The sequence below is a fragment of the Opisthocomus hoazin genome, chromosome W, assembly GCF_030867145.1.
Source record: "Opisthocomus hoazin isolate bOpiHoa1 chromosome W, bOpiHoa1.hap1, whole genome shotgun sequence".
NCBI lineage: Eukaryota > Metazoa > Chordata > Aves > Opisthocomiformes > Opisthocomidae > Opisthocomus > Opisthocomus hoazin.
In genome coordinates, this window is record NC_134453.1 from 20,529,395 (window position 1) to 20,552,127 (window position 22,733).

Below are 22,733 nucleotides of genomic sequence, written 5' to 3' on the forward strand. Positions count from 1 at the left end.
ACTGAAGGATTCTCGGGGAGAACCTCCGATCCCTGGACCAAGAGGTTCTGAGCAAGGACCATCAATAAGGTAAAGGCATTCTTCTAGTATTATTTCTGGTTGCTTACCTGTTAGTTGTAGTGAAAGCTTCACAGCACTGGGCAATATCACTGGAGAGGAGGAAAAATACCCTTCCTAAAGCAAACTAAAAAGAGAGTACTCTTCCTGAAACTGAGGCTCGGGAATTTGTCTGTTAAATGTTGAATATTGTTTGTAAGTCTCTGTCTATTTGTAATATTCAGATTTATGTTGAAAACTTGGTGTGCTTGGGCGTGTGCGGTCGCGACTATGATTGTGTGGTTTTATGTGTTTGTTGTCACAGTGTTTGTATTTCTGTGTTCTGATGGATTTATTTGGTTTCTGTGATCTAACGGATTTGTCTGGACTAAGTAACTGCCTTTGTGTCTTTGGTTTGGTGAAGTTCTGCAGGTATTGTACATAGTTAATGAGTTATACCTTTAGATACATTGATTTTAGCCTAGGTGATTAATATGAATAGCCAATACTAACTGTTATGGATGTTTGTATGTGTGATGAGTATACCTATAACCCAAGAGCAAATTTACTGAGCTTATATCATTGATCCACCATTATTTCCATTCCTGACATAGTGGGATGCATCCCCTCCAATTGGCAATAATGCTATGTTGCGGTCAGGCGGTGCTTGGATCCCACCATCCACACAGAAAGAAAATTGGATGCAAGTAAATCAATCTACACCCCTATGTTAAGTAACAGATTTGCCATCAATATGTATCATTCTCAGGTTAATTTGATCTTTCTTTACACCCAGCAGGTCATGATATGCACTTCACATCTCTATGTCTTCTATTTGCATTTGTGTTCTTATGTCTGTTTTTAGTATTGTAGTTTGTGTGGGCCTCTGAGAAAGTGGTAGCAAGCTGAAGGCCAAATTATGTCAGCTCTTATCATCAACAGTGTATGGCTAAACAAAAAAAGGGGGAGATGTGGGAAACCATGTAATCTGAGACAGAACAGCACTGTCTCATGACCCTGAAGGATGAGCATGTCCTGCGCCTCGCTTCTGTGTTCTCAGGAGATAAGCTGTTTTCACACATCCAGCTGCAAAAGATCCTGGAAAACAGCAACCGTGAACTGGCATTCGCAAAGCCACGAATCCAAAGCTGATTGGCTCTAGTAACTATTGTATGAGTATATAAGGTATTCGCTTGAGCAATAAAATGATTCTGACTGAGCACAAGATTGGGGTCCGTGAAGACATTCACCACAGCCGACCACTTCTGAAGCAGCTCGAACGCCTTCATATGCTGCCAGAATCTCTTTTTCAGTGGGAGTATAGCGGGCCTCGGATCCTTTGTATCCCCGGCTCCAGAACCCCAGGGGTCGACCTCGAGTCTCCCCTGGTGCTTTCTGCCAGAGACTCCAGGTTGGGCCATTCTCCCCGGCTGCGGTGTAGAGCACGTTTTCAACATCTTTCCATGACCGGACTGGACCAAGGGCTACGGCATGAACTGTCTCCCGTTTAATCTGTTCAAATGCCTGTCGTTGCTCAGGGCCCCATTCAAAATCATTCTTCTTCCGGGTCACGTGGTACAGAGGACTTACAATCTGGCTGTAATTTGGGATGTGCATCCTCCAAAAACCCACAACACCTAAGAAGGCCTGTGCTTCCCTTTTGCTGGTTGGTGGAGACATAGCTGCTATTTTGTTGATGACATCCATTGGGATTTGACGGCGCCCATCCTGCCATTCTATTCCCAAACACTGGATCTCTTGCGCAGGTCCCTTGACTTTACTTCGCTTAATGGCAAAACCGGCTTTCAGGAGGGTCTGAACTATTTTCTCCCCTTTCTCAAAAACTTCCTCCGCGGTGTCACCCCATACAATGATGTTGTCGATGTACTGCAGATGTTCTGGAGCTTCACCCTTTTCCAGTGCAGTCTGGATTAGTCCATGGCAAATGGTGGGACTGTGTTTCCACCCCTGGGGCAGTCGATTCCAGGTGTACTGGATGCCCCTCCAGGTGAAAGCAAACTGTGGCCTGCACTCTGCTGCCAAAGGGATGGAGAAGAATCAAAGAATCACAGAATCACAGAATGGTAGGGGTTGAAAGGGACCTCTGTGGGTCATCTAGTCCAACCCCCCTGCCAAAGCAGGGTCACCCAGAGCAGGCTGCACAGGACCGCGTCCAGGCGGGTCTTGAATATCTCCAGAGAAGGAGACTCCACAACCTCCCTGGGCAGCCTGTTCCAGGGCTCCGTCACCCTCAGAGGTAAGAAGTCCTTCCTCATGTTCAGATGGAACTTACTGTGCTTCAGTTTGTGCCCATTGCCCCTTGTCCTGTCACTGGGCACCACTGAAAAGAGCTTGGCCCCATCCTCCTGACACCCACCCTTCAGATATTTATAAGCATTTATTAGGTCCCCTCGCAGCCTTCTCTTCTTCAGGCTGAACAAGCCCAGCTCCCTCAGCCTCTCCTCGTAGGGGAGATGTTCCAGTCCCCTCACCATCCTCATAGTCCTCCGCTGGACTCTCTCCAGTAGCTCTTCATCTTTCTTGAACTGGGGAGCCCAGAACTGGACAGAGTACTCTACATGAGGCCTCACTAGGGCAGTGTAGAGGGGAAGGAGAACCTCCCTCGACCTGCTGGCCACACTCCTCCTAATGCACCCCAGAATGCCATTGGCCTTCTTGGCAGCCAGGGCACACTGCTGGCTCATGGTTAACCTGTCGTCCACCAGGACACCCAGGTCCCTCTCCACAGAGCTGCTCTCCAGCAAGTCCACCCCAAGCCTGTACTGCTGCATGGGGTTGTTCCTCCCCAGGTGCAGGACCCTGCATTTGCCTTTGTTGAACCTCATCAGGTTCCTCTCTGCCCAGCTTTCCAGCCTATCCAGGTCACGCTGAATGGCAGCACAGCATTCTGGTGTATCTACCACACCTCCCAGTAAGGTGTCATCAGCAAACTTGCTGAGGGTAAATTCTAACTCTTCATCCAGGTCGTTGATGAAGAAGTTAAACAAGACTGGGCCCAGTACTGACCCCTGGGGGACACCACTAGTTACAGGCCTCCAACTAGACTCAGCGCCGCTGACGACAACCCTCTGAGTTCTGCCATTCAGCCAGTTCTCAATCCACCTCACTGACCACTCATCCAGCCCATACTTCCTGAGCTTCCCTAGGAAAATATTACGGGAGACTGTGTCGAAAGCCTTGCTGAAGTCTAGGTAGATAACATCCACGGCTCTCTATCTACCCAACCATGATCCTATTACACAGGGAAAACTGAAAAAATTACAGCAAATGCAAGTATTCTGATGACTGCAGTGGGTGCACCACCCACACCGATTAATACATTCCTTGCATATTTGGCAATTATCTCCCACAACAGCTTTTGTATAACTAAGCAATCTTGGAGGACACGGTATATGTGATTTAAGAACTGAATCTGCACAAGAGCAAAGGTCGACTAGCAGACACCTTAAGGAAAAGTATGAACCTTCATCTGAGGGCTCCCGACAACTGCCCAGAGGTGCCAACAGACATGTACAAAGGACATTAATATATATATATATACAAAAAAAAGGGGGAAAAATGATAAGCACTTCTCAGAAATGTAATGATTATGTATGTTAACATGGCATAAATATCTAGTACTAGTGTCTTTTCAGTACGCACATTTGAGTAGAACTATTCCCTGTGCGTCCAGTACTGCAGTAAAGAATACCTGCTTTCTAGAACTCCAAAATTAAGTTTTAGAGAGTTAATTATATTGCCGCTTTCCGGTAACAGATTTTGCCGAACCAGATGGGACCCTGTTCCTGAACCTCAACGATCCAAGGGATCGCAGGACCTCCAGCCGGCACTGAAGGATTCTCGGGGAGAACCTCCGATCCCTGGACCAAGAGGTTCTGAGCAAGGACCATCAATAAGGTAAAGGCATTCTTCTAGTATTATTTCTGGTTGCTTACCTGTTAGTTGTAGTGAAAGCTTCACAGCACTGGGCAATATCACTGGAGAGGAGGAAAAATACCCTTCCTAAAGCAAACTAAAAAGAGAGTACTCTTCCTGAAACTGAGGCTCGGGAATTTGTCTGTTAAATGTTGAATATTGTTTGTAAGTCTCTGTCTATTTGTAATATTCAGATTTATGTTGAAAACTTGGTGTGCTTGGGCGTGTGCGGTCGCGACTATGATTGTGTGGTTTTATGTGTTTGTTGTCACAGTGTTTGTATTTCTGTGTTCTGATGGATTTATTTGGTTTCTGTGATCTAACGGATTTGTCTGGACTAAGTAACTGCCTTTGTGTCTTTGGTTTGGTGAAGTTCTGCAGGTATTGTACATAGTTAATGAGTTATACCTTTAGATACATTGATTTTAGCCTAGGTGATTAATATGAATAGCCAATACTAACTGTTATGGATGTTTGTATGTGTGATGAGTATACCTATAACCCAAGAGCAAATTTACTGAGCTTATATCATTGATCCACCATTATTTCCATTCCTGACATAGTGGGATGCATCCCCTCCAATTGGCAATAATGCTATGTTGCGGTCAGGCGGTGCTTGGATCCCACCATCCACACAGAAAGAAAATTGGATGCAAGTAAATCAATCTACACCCCTATGTTAAGTAACAGATTTGCCATCAATATGTATCATTCTCAGGTTAATTTGATCTTTCTTTACACCCAGCAGGTCATGATATGCACTTCACATCTCTATGTCTTCTATTTGCATTTGTGTTCTTATGTCTGTTTTTAGTATTGTAGTTTGTGTGGGCCTCTGAGAAAGTGGTAGCAAGCTGAAGGCCAAATTATGTCAGCTCTTATCATCAACAGTGTATGGCTAAACAAAAAAAGGGGGAGATGTGGGAAACCATGTAATCTGAGACAGAACAGCACTGTCTCATGACCCTGAAGGATGAGCATGTCCTGCGCCTCGCTTCTGTGTTCTCAGGAGATAAGCTGTTTTCACACATCCAGCTGCAAAAGATCCTGGAAAACAGCAACCGTGAACTGGCATTCGCAAAGCCACGAATCCAAAGCTGATTGGCTCTAGTAACTATTGTATGAGTATATAAGGTATTCGCTTGAGCAATAAAATGATTCTGACTGAGCACAAGATTGGGGTCCGTGAAGACATTCACCACAGCCGACCACTTCTGAAGCAGCTCGAACGCCTTCATATGCTGCCAGAATCTCTTTTTCAGTGGGAGTATAGCGGGCCTCGGATCCTTTGTATCCCCGGCTCCAGAACCCCAGGGGTCGACCTCGAGTCTCCCCTGGTGCTTTCTGCCAGAGACTCCAGGTTGGGCCATTCTCCCCGGCTGCGGTGTAGAGCACGTTTTCAACATCTTTCCATGACCGGACTGGACCAAGGGCTACGGCATGAACTGTCTCCCGTTTAATCTGTTCAAATGCCTGTCGTTGCTCAGGGCCCCATTCAAAATCATTCTTCTTCCGGGTCACGTGGTACAGAGGACTTACAATCTGGCTGTAATTTGGGATGTGCATCCTCCAAAAACCCACAACACCCAGGAAGGCCTGTGCTTCCCTTTTGCTGGTTGGTGGAGACATAGCTGCTATTTTGTTGATGACATCCATTGGGATTTGACGGCGCCCATCCTGCCATTCTATTCCCAAACACTGGATCTCTTGCGCAGGTCCCTTGACTTTACTTCGCTTAATGGCAAAACCGGCTTTCAGGAGGGTCTGAACTATTTTCTCCCCTTTCTCAAAAACTTCCTCCGCGGTGTCACCCCATACAATGATGTTGTCGATGTACTGCAGATGTTCTGGAGCTTCACCCTTTTCCAGTGCAGTCTGGATTAGTCCATGGCAAATGGTGGGACTGTGTTTCCACCCCTGGGGCAGTCGATTCCAGGTGTACTGGATGCCCCTCCAGGTGAAAGCAAACTGTGGCCTGCACTCTGCTGCCAAAGGGATGGAGAAGAATCAAAGAATCACAGAATCACAGAATGGTAGGGGTTGGAAGGGACCTCTGTGGGTCATCTAGTCCAACCCCCCTGCCAAAGCAGGGTCACCCAGAGCAGGCTGCACAGGACCGCGTCCAGGCGGGTCTTGAATATCTCCAGAGAAGGAGACTCCACAACCTCCCTGGGCAGCCTGTTCCAGGGCTCCGTCACCCTCAGAGGTAAGAAGTCCTTCCTCATGTTCAGATGGAACTTACTGTGCTTCAGTTTGTGCCCATTGCCCCTTGTCCTGTCACTGGGCACCACTGAAAAGAGCTTGGCCCCATCCTCCTGACACCCACCCTTCAGATATTTATAAGCATTTATTAGGTCCCCTCGCAGCCTTCTCTTCTTCAGGCTGAACAAGCCCAGCTCCCTCAGCCTCTCCTCGTAGGGGAGATGTTCCAGTCCCCTCACCATCCTCATAGTCCTCCGCTGGACTCTCTCCAGTAGCTCTTCATCTTTCTTGAACTGGGGAGCCCAGAACTGGACAGAGTACTCTACATGAGGCCTCACTAGGGCAGTGTAGAGGGGAAGGAGAACCTCCCTCGACCTGCTGGCCACACTCCTCCTAATGCACCCCAGAATGCCATTGGCCTTCTTGGCAGCCAGGGCACACTGCTGGCTCATGGTTAACCTGTCGTCCACCAGGACACCCAGGTCCCTCTCCACAGAGCTGCTCTCCAGCAAGTCCACCCCAAGCCTGTACTGCTGCATGGGGTTGTTCCTCCCCAGGTGCAGGACCCTGCATTTGCCTTTGTTGAACCTCATCAGGTTCCTCTCTGCCCAAATTTCCAGCCTATCCAGGTCACGCTGAATGGCAGCACAGCATTCTGGTGTATCTACCACACCTCCCAGTAAGGTGTCATCAGCAAACTTGCTGAGGGTACATTCTAACTCTTCATCCAGGTCGTTGACGAAGAAGTTAAACAAGGCTGGGCCCAGTACTGACCCCTGGGGGACACCACTAGTTACCAGCCTCCAACTAGACTCAGCGCCGCTGACGACAACCCTCTGAGTTCTGCCATTCAGCCAGTTCTCAATCCACCTCACCGACCACTCATCCAGCCCATACTTCCTGAGCTTCCCTAGGAGGATATCATGGGAGACTGTGTCGAAAGCCTTGCTGAAGTCAAGGTAGACAACATCCACGGCTCTCCCTTCGTCTACCCAGCCAGTCATGTCATCGTAGAAAGCTATCAGATTGGTCAGGCATGATTTCCCCTTGGTGAATCCATGCTGACTACTCCTGATAACCTTCTTTTCTTCCACTTGCTTGATGATGGCCTCCAGGATAAGCTGCTCCATCACCTTTCCCGGGATGGAGGTGAGGCTGACCGGCCTGTAGTTCCCTGGGTCCTCCTTTTTGCCCTTTTTGAAGATTGGAGTGACAATGGCCTTTCTCCAGTCCTCGGGCACCTCTCCTGTCCTCCAGGACCTCTCAAAGATGATGGAGAGTGGCTCAGCAATGACATCCGCCAGCTCCCTCAGCACTCGTGGGTGCACTCCATCGGGGCCCTTGGATTTGTGGACGTCCAGATCGCTTAAGCGATCCCTCACACAGTCCTCCTCGACCAAGGGAAAGTCGTCCTCTCTGTAGGCTTCCTCTCTTACCTCTGGGGCCTGGGATTCCTGAGGGCCAGTCTTAGCACTGAAGACTGAAGCAAAGAAGGCATTCAGTAGCTCTGCCTTCTCCGCATCCTCCGTCACCAGGACACCCGCCTCATTCAGCAGCGGCCCCACATTGTCCCTAGCCTTCCTTTTGCTGCTCATGTAGTTGAAGAAGTCCTTCTTGTTGTTTTTGACATCCCTTGCCAGATTCAATTCAAGGTGAGCCTTGGCCTTCCTCGTTGCATCCCTGCACGCTCTGACCACATTCCTGTACTCTTCCCAAGTGGCCTGCCCCTCTTTCCACATTCCATGGACCTTTGTCTTCCACCTGATCTCTGCTAGAAGCTCCTTGTTTAACCATGTAGGTCTCCTGCCTCCTTTGCTCGATTTCTTTCTCAGGGGGATGCATTGCTCCTGAGCATGGAGGAAGTGACGTTTAAAGAGCGACCAGCACTCTTGGACCCCCCTGCCTTCGAGAGCCCTGTCCCACGGGATTCCTCCCAGTAGCTCCTTGAAGAGGCCAAAGTCAGCCCTCCTGAGGTCCAGGGTTTTGATCCTGCTTATCGCCCTGCTTCCTCCACGCAGGATCCTGAACTCCGAGTCTACCTCCGACCTTCACATCCTCCACCAGTCCCTCCTTGTTTGTTAACACAAGGTCCAGCAACACGCCTTTCCTTGTTGGTTCCTCCACCACTTGCATCAGAAAGTTATCATCGATGCTCTGTAGGAACTTCCTGGATTGCGCCTGCCTAGCTGTATGGTCTTCCCAGCTGAAGCTAATGCATTAGCCATGTCAACTGTAGCGTACCACTTGGCTGCCTTGGACTCCAGCTGATATTGAAGTTCTAGCATGTCTGGCACGGCAGCACTCAGCGGTGGTGTGACTTCATTCAGGCCACGGTAGTCTATTGTCAGTCTCCACTCTCCAGTAGATTTTCTCACTGGCCATATGGGACTATTAAAGGGTGAGCGAGTTTTGCTGATCACTCCTTGACTCTCCAGCTGGCGGATCAGCTGATGAGTGGGGAGAAGGGAGTCTCGGTTGGTACGATACTGTCGCCGGTGCACCGTTGTGGTCGCGATTGGCACCTGTTGTTCTTCAACCCTCAGCAACCCCACAATGGAAGGATCCTCCGAGAGACCAGGCAAAATGGAAAGCTGTTTAATTTCTTCCGTCTCCACAGCAGCTATGCCAAAAGCCCACCGATACCCCCTTGGGTCCTTGAAATACCCTCTCCTGAGATAGTCTATACCAAGGATGCACGGAGCCTCGGGGTCAGTTACAATGGGGTGCTTCTGCCACTCCTGCCCAGTGAGGCTCACTTCAGCCTCCAATACACTCAGCTCTTGGGACCCCCCTGTCACTCCAGAAATGCAAATGGACTCTGACCCTTGGAAATCTGATGGCATTAAGGTACACTGTGCACCAGTGTCCACTAGAGCTTTCTACTCTTGTGGATCTGACGTGCCAGGCCACCGAATCCACACCGTCCAATAGACACGGTTGTCCCTTTCCTCTACCTGGCTGGAGGCAGGGCCCCTCTAATCCTGGTCAGAGAATTTGCTGCTCACCTGCTGTAAGAATGACTTGGAGGTCCCTTCCAGAGGATCGGAATCAAGATCAAACTGCCTACCTGGTCTGGAGAGCTGGCTGCTGGAAACTGGAGCGGCATTTTTCCTAACAGAATCCCCTTTGGTGATTGTTTTACCTCGCAACTCACGCACTCGTGCCTCTAGACTTGAGGTGGGTTTTCCATCCCCCTTCCTCATGTCCTCTCTGTGGTCATGCAGGTGAAACCACAGGGTGCCCCATGGTGTGTAGCCTCTGTATTCCCTCTCCTGAGCAGAGGAACGCTTGCCCCTAATAGCTGAGATGCTGGCCCGTACGGGTGGGGACTAGGACATGCTCTCTTCGAGTCACTTGACCAGTTTCTCCACGACTGAGACAAGGGAGGAAGAGAGACTTTCCTCATATTGCCGGAGTCTGACAGCCGCCTCATCCTCTGTTGGTGCCTCTTTCCCTTTGCAGTGTACTACTGCCAATGAGTTGGCATATGAGGATGGTGCGCTCCGCACAAACTTCCTCCACATAGATGGTGTGCACTGGACTTCATCTGGGTCTTTGGGTACCTGCTCATCGTCTGTGTCACAGTAAACCAGCTCCCGCACAGCTAATTCCCTCAAGTACTGAATACCCCTTTCCATATTGGTCCACTTGCCAGGATAGCATACAAAATCGTCACTGAAGGGGTACCTCTCCCTCACGCCTGACAGAAGTCTCCTCCAGAGGCTGAGGACTTGTTCCTTTTTCCCAATGGCCTTGTCAATGCCCCCATCCCTGGCCAGGGATCCCAGCTGCTTGGCTTCCTTGCCCTCTAATTCCAAACTGCTGGCCCCGTTATCCCAGCACCGCAGCAGCCAGGTGACAATGTGCTCGCCTGGGTGGCGGCTGAAATCTTTCCGCATGTCTCGCAGCTCACTCAGGGAAAGGCATTGGGTGATGATCTCTATCTCCCGCGATGACCCTGGCTCATCGTCATCCCTCCCGGAGCGATCTGCTCTCTTTGCATTTTTCTTTAGTTTTACAGGGGCAACTCCTACCGGCACAGGTTGGTCATTGGGCTCAGCCGCAATGCCTGTGGCTGGAGTTGGGGTTGGAAGTGCTGGTGTGCCCACCGGGGCAACCGGGGCTGCCTCTGCGATCATGGCAGCGTCAGCCGTGGTGCTGGTCGGGGGGGCTGTGACTGCCTGCTGGGCTGAAGGGGCTGCAGGGCCAGCTGGGGGGGGCAGCGCCAGTCGCAGTGCCTGCTGCTTCCTTTCCCCCCCTTTCCCCTTTAGGGCACTGAATCAGGTTGAACAGGGCTCGGTAGGCGTGGGCCAGACCCCAGCACATTGCTGTGATTTGTGTCTCTCTGGAGTTCCCAAGGTGGCAGCACACTTTTTGCAGATATTTTACTAGTTTGTCCAGATCCTGCACTTGTTCAGGGGTGAGTTTAAAAAACATCGGGGGTGCCCACTGCCCTAGGTACTTGCCCATTGTATCCCACACACCCAGCCACTCTCAGCTATCCAGCCCCGGGGCAGGGCTCTGCACGATGTTATCATGTCATAAGTCGATATCATACAATAAAATCATAATCCTGATCCTTTTTCCCGCGATGATAAACAGCTCGGCATTGAACACATAAAGCAAGTACGGATTTAAATATCAGAGCCATCTGATCAAAGTTAGAAACATTTTTACCGGCAACTGTTTAACTAACGCAGTAAATGCGTATGATAAATTGTAACAAAATGTAGAAAGCTGTTTTAACACACACTGCTGAGCCCTGCCGTTATCCCCGCCCCACGCTTGGGCGCCAAATTAATGTTATGGTTTGGCTGCGGCCGGCAACAAAAGCGTCACGCGGCCGCCCCTCCTCCCGCCAGGGTGTGGACGAGAATGGGAAGGAACAGGCAGAAACTGGTGGGTCGGGATAAGGGCAGTTTAACAGAACAGCAAACAAAGGGAACAGGAACAACAACGATACAGATAAGGGGAAAAACATAACACAAACCGCACAACCCAGAAAGCCGCTCTCCCAAACCTGACCGGTGCCGCGTGCTCCCAAGCCGCGAGTGAGTTCCCAGCCCCCTCCCCCCCCACCGGAACCCAGCATGACGGCACATGGTATGGCATGCTCTGTTTGGCCAGGTTGGGGTTGGGTCAGCCCGCCCGGCTGTGCCCCTTCCTGGATTCTGGTGAAAATTAACCCTGTCCTGGCCGAACCCAGGACAACGACAGATGGAGCGTGAAGTCATGGATTAAACGAACTCAACAGACACTTTAGAGTGATGATCCATAGACTAAGGGAATGACATCTAGAGACAGGAGAAATGGTGGTGATCAACTGGACAATGGGGGACCTGGACATGACATAGATGGTATGGAATAAGGGGTGGATAATGTCCTGGGTTCTGTGGTGAATGACTTCACAGACCCCAATCTTGTGCTCGATCAGAATCCTTTTATTGCTCAAGTGAATACCTTATATACTAATACAATAGTTGCTAGAGCCAATCAGCTTTGGATTCCTGGCTTTGTGAATGCCAGTTCACGGTTGCTGTCTTTTGCAGCTGGATATGTGAAAACAGCTTATCTCCTGAGAACAGAGAAGCGAGGCACAGGACACGCTGATCCTTCAGGGTCATGAGATAGTGCTGTTCTGTCTCAAATTATATGGTTTCCCACAGGGTTCGGCCAGGACAGGGTTAATTTTCACCAGAATCCAGGAAGGGGCACAGCCGGGCGGGCTGACCCCACCTGGCCAAACAGAGCAGGGTATTCCATACCATGTGCCATCATGCTGGGTTCTGGTGGGGGGGAGCTGAATAGGGTCCTGAATTTAAAAGTAGAAAGAGACAGAGCTACAGGAATGGAGTGAGGAACTGACTATGATAATATATTTCCATTACATGAGGACAGTCAAAGAGAAGGGTTCTGCACACTGTAGGATGAAGATTCATTTGCAAAGATACTCAGAGATTGCCACTCACAAGAGCTTTGAAGAAAGATGATTTCACTGCCTCTTAATTCTCTTAAATACTGCAGCCAGCAGAATGCCACCAGTAAAGCTCCAGTATCACTTTTTAATGGAATAATATGTGGTACAAATATTGCCTAGAGCAGACTGGGAAACATAGAAGGATATGAGTGATCCCATGATAGTGAGTGAACTATATATATATATATGTATCATATATCAATAGAGTTGTACGGGGAAGAAAGAGGACCTGAGACATTAAGACAGGCAACTGCAGCATCAAAGTCCAAGTATGTATCACCAGATGATGAGATACACTGGTAGGATTCATTTTGCAAGTAAATATCTGAAATTAGACATCTAAAACTGCAATCTATGTGCGAGCTAAATTCCTGTTTTAGTCAACAGGAACCTGATCAATGCAGTCAGTGGAGGCTAGGGTGCAGTTCAGCTGGCAGAACAGTATATACCTACTTCAGGAGAACATTAGTTTCCTTTAACTGTCCTCATCTCAGTGAAGATCTTGCAAGCAGAACAGAATTTCAGATTCCCAGTGAATATAAAGATATGCCTTCAGGTGTCCAAATCACAAACTGAATCCCTTCTCCTCGGTATGTAGCTTGTGTTGCAAGTATGAAGTAAAAGGCACACCAGCAGCATCTCTTCTAAACAATTTTAAAAATGATTTTCAACTGCTTTGTGTGATGGGTAAAGAACAAACTAGGAAGTGTAAATGGTCAGGGCCATATTTTAAAGCCAGCATGCGAATTTAGAGGTGCATACACTGCCTTAACACCTATTTCAGTCAGTAAACCCCACATTGAAGACACCAACATTTATCTGTGAAATTAGTTAATTGGAGCTTATGCACAAGTGAAAGCAAGTGTTGGTTTTTACCCCCAGCCTCTGCAGACTGAGAAACAAGCGTTGTGGATTTCCATAGCACTGTGGGAGATTGGGAAGAGACACTTCAAATGATTACAATTAAATTACATTAACATTATTTTCATCCCTTCCTCAGAAAACCAGATTTACAAGAATTGAACAAGTCAGATTTCACGCCAGGGCCTCAGGGCCCGATAAGCACCTGCAAATCTGAATGACTTCAAAAGACTCCGCCAAGTTCAGCATCCAGGAAGACTCAGCATGGAACTTCAGATTGTATTAAAACCTTAGCTTCGGCTGGTACCCTTAGAAAAGTATGCAATAAATAAAAACACTGTCTTTCTGGACAACCTTCACTTTTCAAGCACCTTCGATGTATTAGCTTAAGAAGTATCATTTAGGCCAAATTAACCTTCCACGAACCCTTTTCACTCCCGTAATAGAAAGCTGAAATAGAACTATATGCCAGAGCAAAGAATTACCAAAACAGCTGGCTTGGCAGATGAAAGCGCAGGAATGTTCACGCAGGATGAGGAGTTTAGCACTACACAATGTTTTCATGGTATCTCCACACTTCAATCAAATAATGGAGACAGGACAGTTCTCTGTACCTGTTGCCTTCACCTCGATCAGTGAAAATTTTTTCTCATACGCTTTACTGAACATCACAGCATTGCAAAGTTGGATCCGTGGTATTTAGAGGTGGCATCCCTTCATCGAAAGTCAGAAAAAAGACTACACTCTGCTCCAGTGCATGCAGCATAGCTGAGGCCTTTCAACTTCTGGCAAAGCTCACACACCTCTATCCAAACCACCTTATTTTTTTTTTGTTTTATCATTTCAATCACATTCATCTTTCCTTCCTCAGTTTATTATCGTCACCTTCTTGTTAAATCACCTCTTTGTACATACTTAATGCAAATTCTCTTTTACAAGCTATTTTTATGGCTGTACCTGAATTACTGCTCTCGTTTTTCAGCCACCAGTTGTTGTCTTTCTTTCTCTCTCTTCTCTCTCAGTAATTTTGCTTGCTCCCTCATTCTCTCTTGTTTCTCCAGTACCGTTTCTTCAAGTGCCTCCATCTCAGCGAAGTACCTACTTTCCTCTGCCTCCAGAAGCTCACGCAGCCTGTAATGAAAACATTCAAATTAAAGCTAAAACAATCCTTCTGTTGAATTATAAAGTTCTAGTTTATTTGTTGTGAGCGTAAAACGGGCACTGGGCTCCTTTTCAACACTTCTTGCAAACGCTGAAGAAGGGAACATCCAAGGGAACATCAGATTTTAACTCGGGGATCGCTCCTGTTGCACCCACGGAAGGGCTGTTACAGCACAACACAAGCTATTCTGTCCTGTTACAATTTAAGCTCTTTACCTTACAAACCCATTTGCAACACTACTTTACAACTTTAGTCCCCAATTAAACAAATTCTTCTAATTTCCAGACTCCATTTGTCACTGGTTCATATCCATTTGATCTTGTACTAATGTTATCCTTCAGCGTAATCCCTCCCTGGTACTTACCACCCTTCCCTAAGCATCTATAATTGTATCTTCTCTCAAACTACCTTCTGTTATTTTAGCATCACTCCGTAAACCACTTCATCCTGAAAGATCTTTGATGAGAAAATTATGTAAAATCAGCAATTTTTATACACACCACCATTTACTACTTTATTAATCCTAGCAGTAAGAAACCTGGGGCTAAGGAATCCAGAAACTCACTAATTCCAGCTCGAATGCCACAGCAGCCTCGGGGAAATCACTCTCACTTTTACACAATGGGATGCCCCTGCTACTGTGTGAGCAATAGTGCCATGGACCTACGCTGGCACTGCTGGTGGGAGTTACAACAGCAAAGCCAAAGACCTGCTAATTCTGGAAACTGGACTGCACTCTCTTCACCACGTACCAAGCCGAATCTCCCTGCAAAGACAGCATGGGGATCTTAACGCAGCTAAATAAAAGCAAATCCCATGAAGTCCAACAAAAATCCCGCACCTGGGGAGGAAGAAGCCCACGTATCAGCACACGCTGGCGGCTGACTGGCTGGGAAGTGGCTCTGGAGAAAGGGATCTGGGGTTCCTGGCAGACAACAAGCTGAACATAAGCCAACAATGCACCCTTGCGGCAAAGAAGCCCAGCAGCATCTTAGGCTGCATGAGGAGCACTGCTGGCAGGTCAGGGAGGCGATCCTTCCTCTCAGCACTGGTGAGAGCTTATCCACAGTGCTGGGACCAGTTCTGGGCTCCCCAGCACAAGAAATGTACAGATTTCGTGGAGCGAGCCCAGCAAAGGGCCACTAAGATGATTAAGGGACTGGAGCATCTCTCCTAAAAACCTCTTTCTCCTGAGAGAGCTGGGACTGCTCAGCCTGGAGAAGAGAAGGTTCAGGGGGATCTTACCGATGTATAGAAAAACCTGAAGGGAGGGAACGCAGAAAAGGGAGACAGCTTCTCCTCAGCAGTGCCCAGTGACAGGACAAGGGGCAACAGACACAAATTAAACCATGTGAAATTCCACTCGAACACAAGAAAACACTTCCCCCCCGCCCCTAAGAGGATGGTGAAATACTAAAACAGGTTGCTCACAAAGGTAGTGGAGTCTCCATGTGTGGAGATAAGCAGAACTCGACAGAGTCCTGGGCAACTTGCTCCATGCTTGAGCAAGGGGCTTGAACTAGATGGCATCAGGAGGTTCCTTCCATCAACAGTGATTCTGTGCAAGTGGTTGTCCTGGGTTTGGCCAGGACAGGGTTAATTTTCACCAGACTCCAGGAAGGGGCACAGCCGGGGGGTGGGGGCTGACCCCACCTGGCCAAACAGAGCCCGGTATTCCATACCATGTGACGTCACGCTGGGTTCCGGTGGGGGGGGCGGGGCGGCGGGGACTCTTTCGCGGCTCGGGAGCATGCGGCGCCCGTGCGGTCCGAGAGAGGGGGTCTGTTTTTGTCGTGTTTTCTCCTTCTCTGTATCGTTGTTGTTCCTGTTCCCTCTGTTTGCTGTTCTGTTAAACTGCCCTTATCCCGACCCACCAGTTTTCTGCCTGTTTTCTTTCCATTCTCCTCCGCACGCCGGCGGGGGGAGGGGTGGCCACGTGGCGCTTTTGTTGCCGGCGGCAGCTGAAACCAAAACATTAAATTGGCGCCCAGGCGTGGGGCGGGGATAACGGCAGGGCTGAGCAGCGGGTGTTAAAACTGCTTGCTTACATTTTGTTAAATTTTGTTATACGCATTTTTTCTGTGTTAGTTAAATAGTCGCCGGTAAAAATGTTTCCGACTTTGTTCAGATGGCTGTGGTATCTCAGTCCTTACTTGCAGTATGTATTCACTGCTGTGCTGTTTGTTACCTCGGGGAAAAAGATCAGGATGACGATTTTACTGTACTGTACGATATTCACTTATGACATGATAACATCACTGTGCATGAAATTAGGCTTGTATTTGCACGCGGCACTGCAGTCATTTCCATACCTCGGATCCTATGTCTTAGAATTTGTTAATAATCAAACCCAATCTGTGGGGAAAACCAGAGGGGATATCTTCCCCCACTCTGTCACCCCCACTCTTTCCCTCAGGCTGGTCCTAACTGCTTTTGAGAATTTCGAGTACCCATGGGATGCTCAGGCCAGCACTCTCCTTTTGTTCTGCCTCCTGAATGGGTTTTGGGTCTTGTTTAGAGTTAAGCAAATCGTTAAGAACATCGTGCAGACACCTGCCCCAGGGCCGGATAGCTGTGAGTGGCTGGGTGTGTGGGACAGCATGGGCAGGTGTCTAGAGCAGTGGGCACAACCAGTGTCTTTGAAACTCACCCCCGAACAAGTACAGAATCCGGACAAACTAGTAAAATATCTGCAAAAAGTGTGCTGCCACCCTGGGAAGCCCAGAGAGACACAAACCACTGCAATGTGCTGAGGTCTGGCCCACGCCTACCGAGCCCTGTTCAACCTGATTCAGTGCCCTAAAGGGGAAAGGGGGGGAAGCGAAGCGGCAGGCACTGGCACTGCCCCCCCAGCTGGACCTGCAGCCCCTCCAGCCCAGCAGGCAGTCACAGCCCCCCCGACCGGCACCGCCGCTGCCACAGCTGCAGGGTCTGCCTCGGTTTCCCCGGTGGGCACAGCAGCTGCTCCAGCCCCAGCTCCAGCAGCAGGCATCGCGGCTGAGCCTAATGACCAACCTGTGCCAGTAGCAGTCGCCCCTGTAAAACTAAAGAAAGACGCAAAGAGAGCAGATCGCTCCGGGAGGGATGACAATGAGCCAGGGTCATTGCGGGAGATAGAGACAGAGATCATCACCCAGTCCCTGTCCCTGGGCGAGCTGCGAGACATGCGGAAAGATTTCAGCTGCCACCCAGGCGAGCACATTGTCACCTGGCTGCTGCGGTGCTGGGATAACGGGGCCAGCAGCTTGGAATTAGAGGGCAAGGAAGCCAAGCAGCTGGGATCCCTGGGCAGGGATGGGGGCATTGACAAGGCCATTGGGAAAAAGGAACAAGTCCTCAGCCTCTGGAGGAGACTTCTGTCAGGCGTGAGAGAGAGGTACCCCTTCAGTGACGATTTTGTATGTTATCCTGGCAAGTGGACCAATATGGAAAGGGGTATTCAGTACTCGAGGGAATTAGCTGTGCGGGAGCTGGTTTACTGTGACACAGACGATGAGCAGGTACCCACAGATCCAGATGAACTCCAGTGCTCACAATCCATGTGGAGGAAGTTTGTGCGGAGCGCACCATCCTCATATGCCAACTCATTGGCAGTAGTACACTGGAAAGGTAAGGAGGCACCAACAGAGGATGAGGTGGCTGTCAGACTCCGGCAATATGAGGAAAGTCTCTCTTCCTCCCTTGTCTCAGCCGTGGAGAAACTGGTCAAGCGACTAGAAAGGAATATGTCCTACTCCCCACCTGTACGGGCCAGCATCTCAGCTATTAGGGGCAAGCATTCCTCTGCTCAGGAGAGGGAATACAGAGGCTACACACCACGGGGCACCCTGTGGTTCTACCTGCGTGACCACGGAGAGGACATGAGGAAGGGGGATGGAAAACCCACCTCAAGTCTAGAGGCACGAGGGCGTGAGTTGCGAGGTAAAACAATCACAAAAGGGGATCCTGTTAGGAAAAATGCCGCTCCAGTTTCCAGCAGCCAGCTCTCCAGGCCAGGTAGATAGTTTGATCTTGATTCCGATCCTCTGGAGGGGACCTCCAAGTCATTCTTACAGCAGGTGAGCAGCAATTTCTCTGACCAGGATTAGAGGGGCCCTGCCTCCAGCCAGGTGGAGGAAAGGGACAACCGGTTTATTGGACGGTGTGGATTCGGTGGCCTGGCACGTCAGATCCACAAGAGTAGAAAGCTCTAGTGGACACTGGTGCACAGTGTACCTTAATGCCATCAGATTTCCAAGGGTCAGAGTCCATTTGCATTTCTGGAGTGACAGGGGGGTCCCAAGAGCTGAGTGTATTGGAGGCTGAAGTGAGCCTCACTGGGCAGGAGTGGCAGAAGCACCCCATTGTAACTGGCCCCGAGGCTCCGTGCATCCTTGGTATAGACTATCTCAGGAGAGGGTATTTCAAGGACCCAAGGGGGTATCGGTGGGCTTTTGGCATAGCTGCTGTGGAGACGGAAGAAATTAAACAGCTTTCCATTTTGCCTGGTCTCTCGGAGGATCCTTCCATTGTGGGGTTGCTGAGGGTTGAAGAACAACAGGTGCCAATCGCGACCACAACGGTGCACCGGCGACAGTATCGTGCCAACCGAGACTCCCTTCTCCCCATTCATCAGCTGATCCGCCAGCTGGAGAGTCAAGGAGTGATCAGCAAAACTCGCTCACCCTTTAATAGTCCCATATGGCCAGTAAGAAAATCTACTGGAGAGTGGAGACTGACAATAGACTACCGTGGCCTGAATGAAGTCACACCACCGCTGAGTGCTGCCGTGCCAGACATGCTAGAACTTCACTATCAGCTGGAGTCCAAGGCAGCCAAGTGGTATGCTACAATTGACATCGCTAATGCATTCTTCTCCATCCCTTTGGCAGCAGAGTGCAGGCCACAGTTTGCTTTCACCTGGAGGGGCATCCAGTACACCTGGAATCGACTGCCCTAGGGGTGGAAACACAGTCCCACCATTTGCCATGGACTAATCCAGACTGCACTGGAAAAGGGTGAAGCTCCAGAACATCTGCAGTACATCGATGGCATCATTGTATGGGGTGACACCGCGGAGGAAGTTTTTGAGAAAGGGGAGAAAATAGTTCAGACCCTCCTGAAAGCCGGTTTTGCCATTAAGCGAAGTAAAGTCAAGGGACCTGCGCAAGAGATCCAGTTTTTGGGAATAAAATGGCAGGATGGGCGCCGTCAAATCCCAATGGATGTCATCAACAAAATAGCAGCTATGTCTCCACCAACCAGCAAAAAGGAAGCACAGGCTTTCCTGGGTGTTGTGGGTTTTTGGAGGATGCACATCCCAAATTACAGCCAGACTGTAAGCCCTCTGTACCACGTGACCCGGAAGAAGAATGATTTTGAATGGGGCCCTGAGCAACGACAGGCATTTGAACAGATTAAACGGGAGATAGTTCATGCCGTAGCCCTTGGTCCAGTCCGGTCAGGGCAAGATGTTAAAAACGTGCTCTACACCGCAGCCGGGGAGAATGGCCCAACCTGGAGTCTCTGGCAGAAAGCACCAGGGGAGACTCGAGGTCGACCCCTGGGGTTTTGGAGCCGGGGATACATAGGATCCGAGGCCCGCTATACTCCCACTGAAAAAGAGATTCTGGCAGCATATGAATGCTTTGGAGCTGCTTCAGAAGTGGTCGGCACTGAAGCACAGCTCCTCCTGGCACCACAATTGCCGGTCCTGGGCTGGATGTTCAAAGAGAGGGTCCCCTCTACGCATCATGCCACCGTTGCTATGTGGAGTAAGTGGGTCGCGCTGATCACCCAGCTCGCCCGAATGGGAAACCCCAGTCGCCCAGGAATTCTGGAGGTAATCATGGACTGGCCAGAAGGCAAAGATTTTGGAGCATCGCCAGAGGAGGAGGTGACACATGCTGAAGAGGCCCCACTGTATAACCAGCTGCCAGAAGATAAGAAGCAGTGTGCCCTGTTCACGGATGGGTCCTGTCGCATTGTGGGGAAGCAGCGGAGGTGGAAGGCTGCTGTATGGAGCCCTACACGACAAGTCGCAGAAACTGCCGAGGGAGAAGGTGAGTCCAGCCAGTTTGCAGAGGTGAAAGCCATCCAGCTGGCTTTAGACGTTGCCAGTCGAGAGAAGTGGCCAGTGCTCTGTCTTTACACCGAATCCTGGATGGTGGCCAATGCCTTGTGGGGGTGGCTGCAGCAATGGAAGAAGAACAACTGGCAGCGCAGAGGCAAACCTATCTGGGCTGCCCCATTGTGGCAAGATATTGCTGCCCGGCTGGAGCAGTTGGCTGTAAAAGTCCGTCACGTGGACGCCCACGTCCCTAAGAGTCGGGCCACTGAAGAACATCAAAACAACCAGCAGGTGGATCAGGCTGCCAAGATTGAAGTGGCTCAGGTGGATCAGGACTGGCAACATAAGGGTGAACTGTTTATAGCTGAGTGGGCCCATGACACCTCGGGCCACCAAGGAAGACACGCGACATACAGATGGGCTCGTGACCGAGGGGTGGACTTGACCATGGACACCATCGCACAGGTTATCCATCAATGTGAAACATGCGCTGCAATCAAGCAAACCAAGCAGGTAAAGCCTCAGTGGTGTGGAGGACGATGGCTAAAATACAAAAATGGGGAGGCTTGGCAGATTGACTACATCACACTTCCACAAACCCGCCAAGGCAAGCGCTATATGCTCACAATGGTGGAGGCCACCACCGGATGGCTGGAAACCTACCCTGTGCCACATGTCACCACCCGGAATACCATCCTGGGCCTGGAAAAACAAGTCCTGTGGTGACATGGCACTCCCGAAAGAATCGAGTCGGACAACAGGACTCACTTTCGTAACAGCCTCATAGACAACTGGGCCAAAGAACACGGTATGGAGTGGGTGTATCACGTCCCCTACCATGCACCAGCCTCGGGAAAGATCGAGCGGTACAATGGGCTTCTAAAAACCACTTTGAGGGCAATGGGGGGTGGGACTTTCAAAAACTGGGATACTCGTTTAGCAAAGGCCACCTGGTTGTTGAACACCAGAGGATCCACCAACCGGGCTGGTCCTGCCCAGTCAAAACCTCAGCGCCCTGTAGAAACGGATAAAGTCCCTGTAGTGCACATGCGGAACATGTTAGGGAAGACAGTCTGGGTTAGTCCTGCCTCGGGCAAAGGCAAGCCCGTCCGCGGGATTGCTTTTGCTCAAGGACCTGGGTGTACCTGGTGGGTAATGCGGAAGGATGGGGAAGTCCGATGTGTACCTCATGGGGATTTGATTTTGGGGGAGAATAGTCCATAAATAAATTGTATAAAGTTAATTGTTAAATCACCCTGTCACTGTCTATTATCACTGTTATAATAGTTATATATTGTACCAGTAGTATCGTAGTAAGAATCGTCCAGATTAAAGAAGGATGGACTTTTTGATTAAAACCTAGCAGAGCACAGCAATGATGGGACTGGACCTGGTTTTCAACAACTGGCATCGAGCAACTTCATCAGGATCAACATCTCCTGCAGACTGTGGGCACGGGCCGCACCAGATACATCAGCCGTGAGCTCCGGATGCAGCAAGGGACCGCCCATCACCACACATCACCTCTCCTGCCACGGAAGACCATTACGACAGATGGAGCCTGAAGTCATGGATTAAATGAACTCAATGGACACTTTAGAGTGATGATCCATAGACTAAGGGAATGATATCTGGAGACAGGAGAAGTGGTGGTGATCAACTGGACAATGGGGGACCTGGGCATGACGTAGATGGTATGGAATAAGGGGTGGATAATTGTAGGCGTGGGTTACGGACCGTTGTAACGATGTGACCCCAATATGAGTATGATCGTACAGCTTTATTAGTCAGCAAAACAACGTTTATGTAGCAAAACTATTACAGCATCTGAATGGTTAAAACCCCAACCCATATATAGGCAAAAGTACTGCAACTCGTTGTGATTGGTGCAGAGCTGCATCTCGAAGTGAAAACAGTACTGTGGCAGGAAACAGCAACGTGGCAGGAAGGAAGTGGCAGTGTGGCAGGAAACGGTGACGTTCCCCCTGCTCCAGTGTCCTGAGCTCGTCGCTCTGCCTTCCCAGCAGGGTTCCGTGTCCGCCGCTCCCAAGGCTCACCTCCGGATCAGAACCTGTGTTGCTCAACGCACCAAACTATGTCCCCTCTCGTCCAGCCAGGACTCCACAATTCCCCCTTCTTGTTTATTGAGCAAGCCAGGTTTGCTTCGTCATCTTGGAGAGAGCCTTTTTAAGACAGCTAAAGCAAATACATATTATAACTCCAACAGCAAGTAACACGATACATATGCGCAAAATTTCTGTAATTAAACCGTTAAGCCAAGCGGGCAGATTACCAAAGAGCGAGGTGAGAAATCCATCAAAAAATCCCTGGTTTTGTTGTATTTGATTGGCGTGCTGTTCAAGCCATTATAATTGCTTGTGGATGGACTTACTATGATCAGACAAATTCATACAGCACATGCCTTCAAAATCCTCACTACCATGTCCCTGGGCCAGCAGTAAAAAATCAATTGCGGCTCTATTTTGCAATACTGCATGTCGTAGACTACT

General features: G+C 49.5%; 1 protein-coding gene across 1 annotated transcript in view; it reads right to left on the minus strand.

The window, feature by feature from the left end:
- LOC104335611 (cilia- and flagella-associated protein 53) overlaps positions 1 to 22,733 on the minus strand; it is a 64,445-nt gene that overhangs the window by 32,907 nt on the left and 8,805 nt on the right. The window contains 1 exon segment of the mRNA XM_075446291.1: positions 13,970 to 14,143. Coding sequence (XP_075302406.1) covers positions 13,970 to 14,143 — 174 coding nt within the window.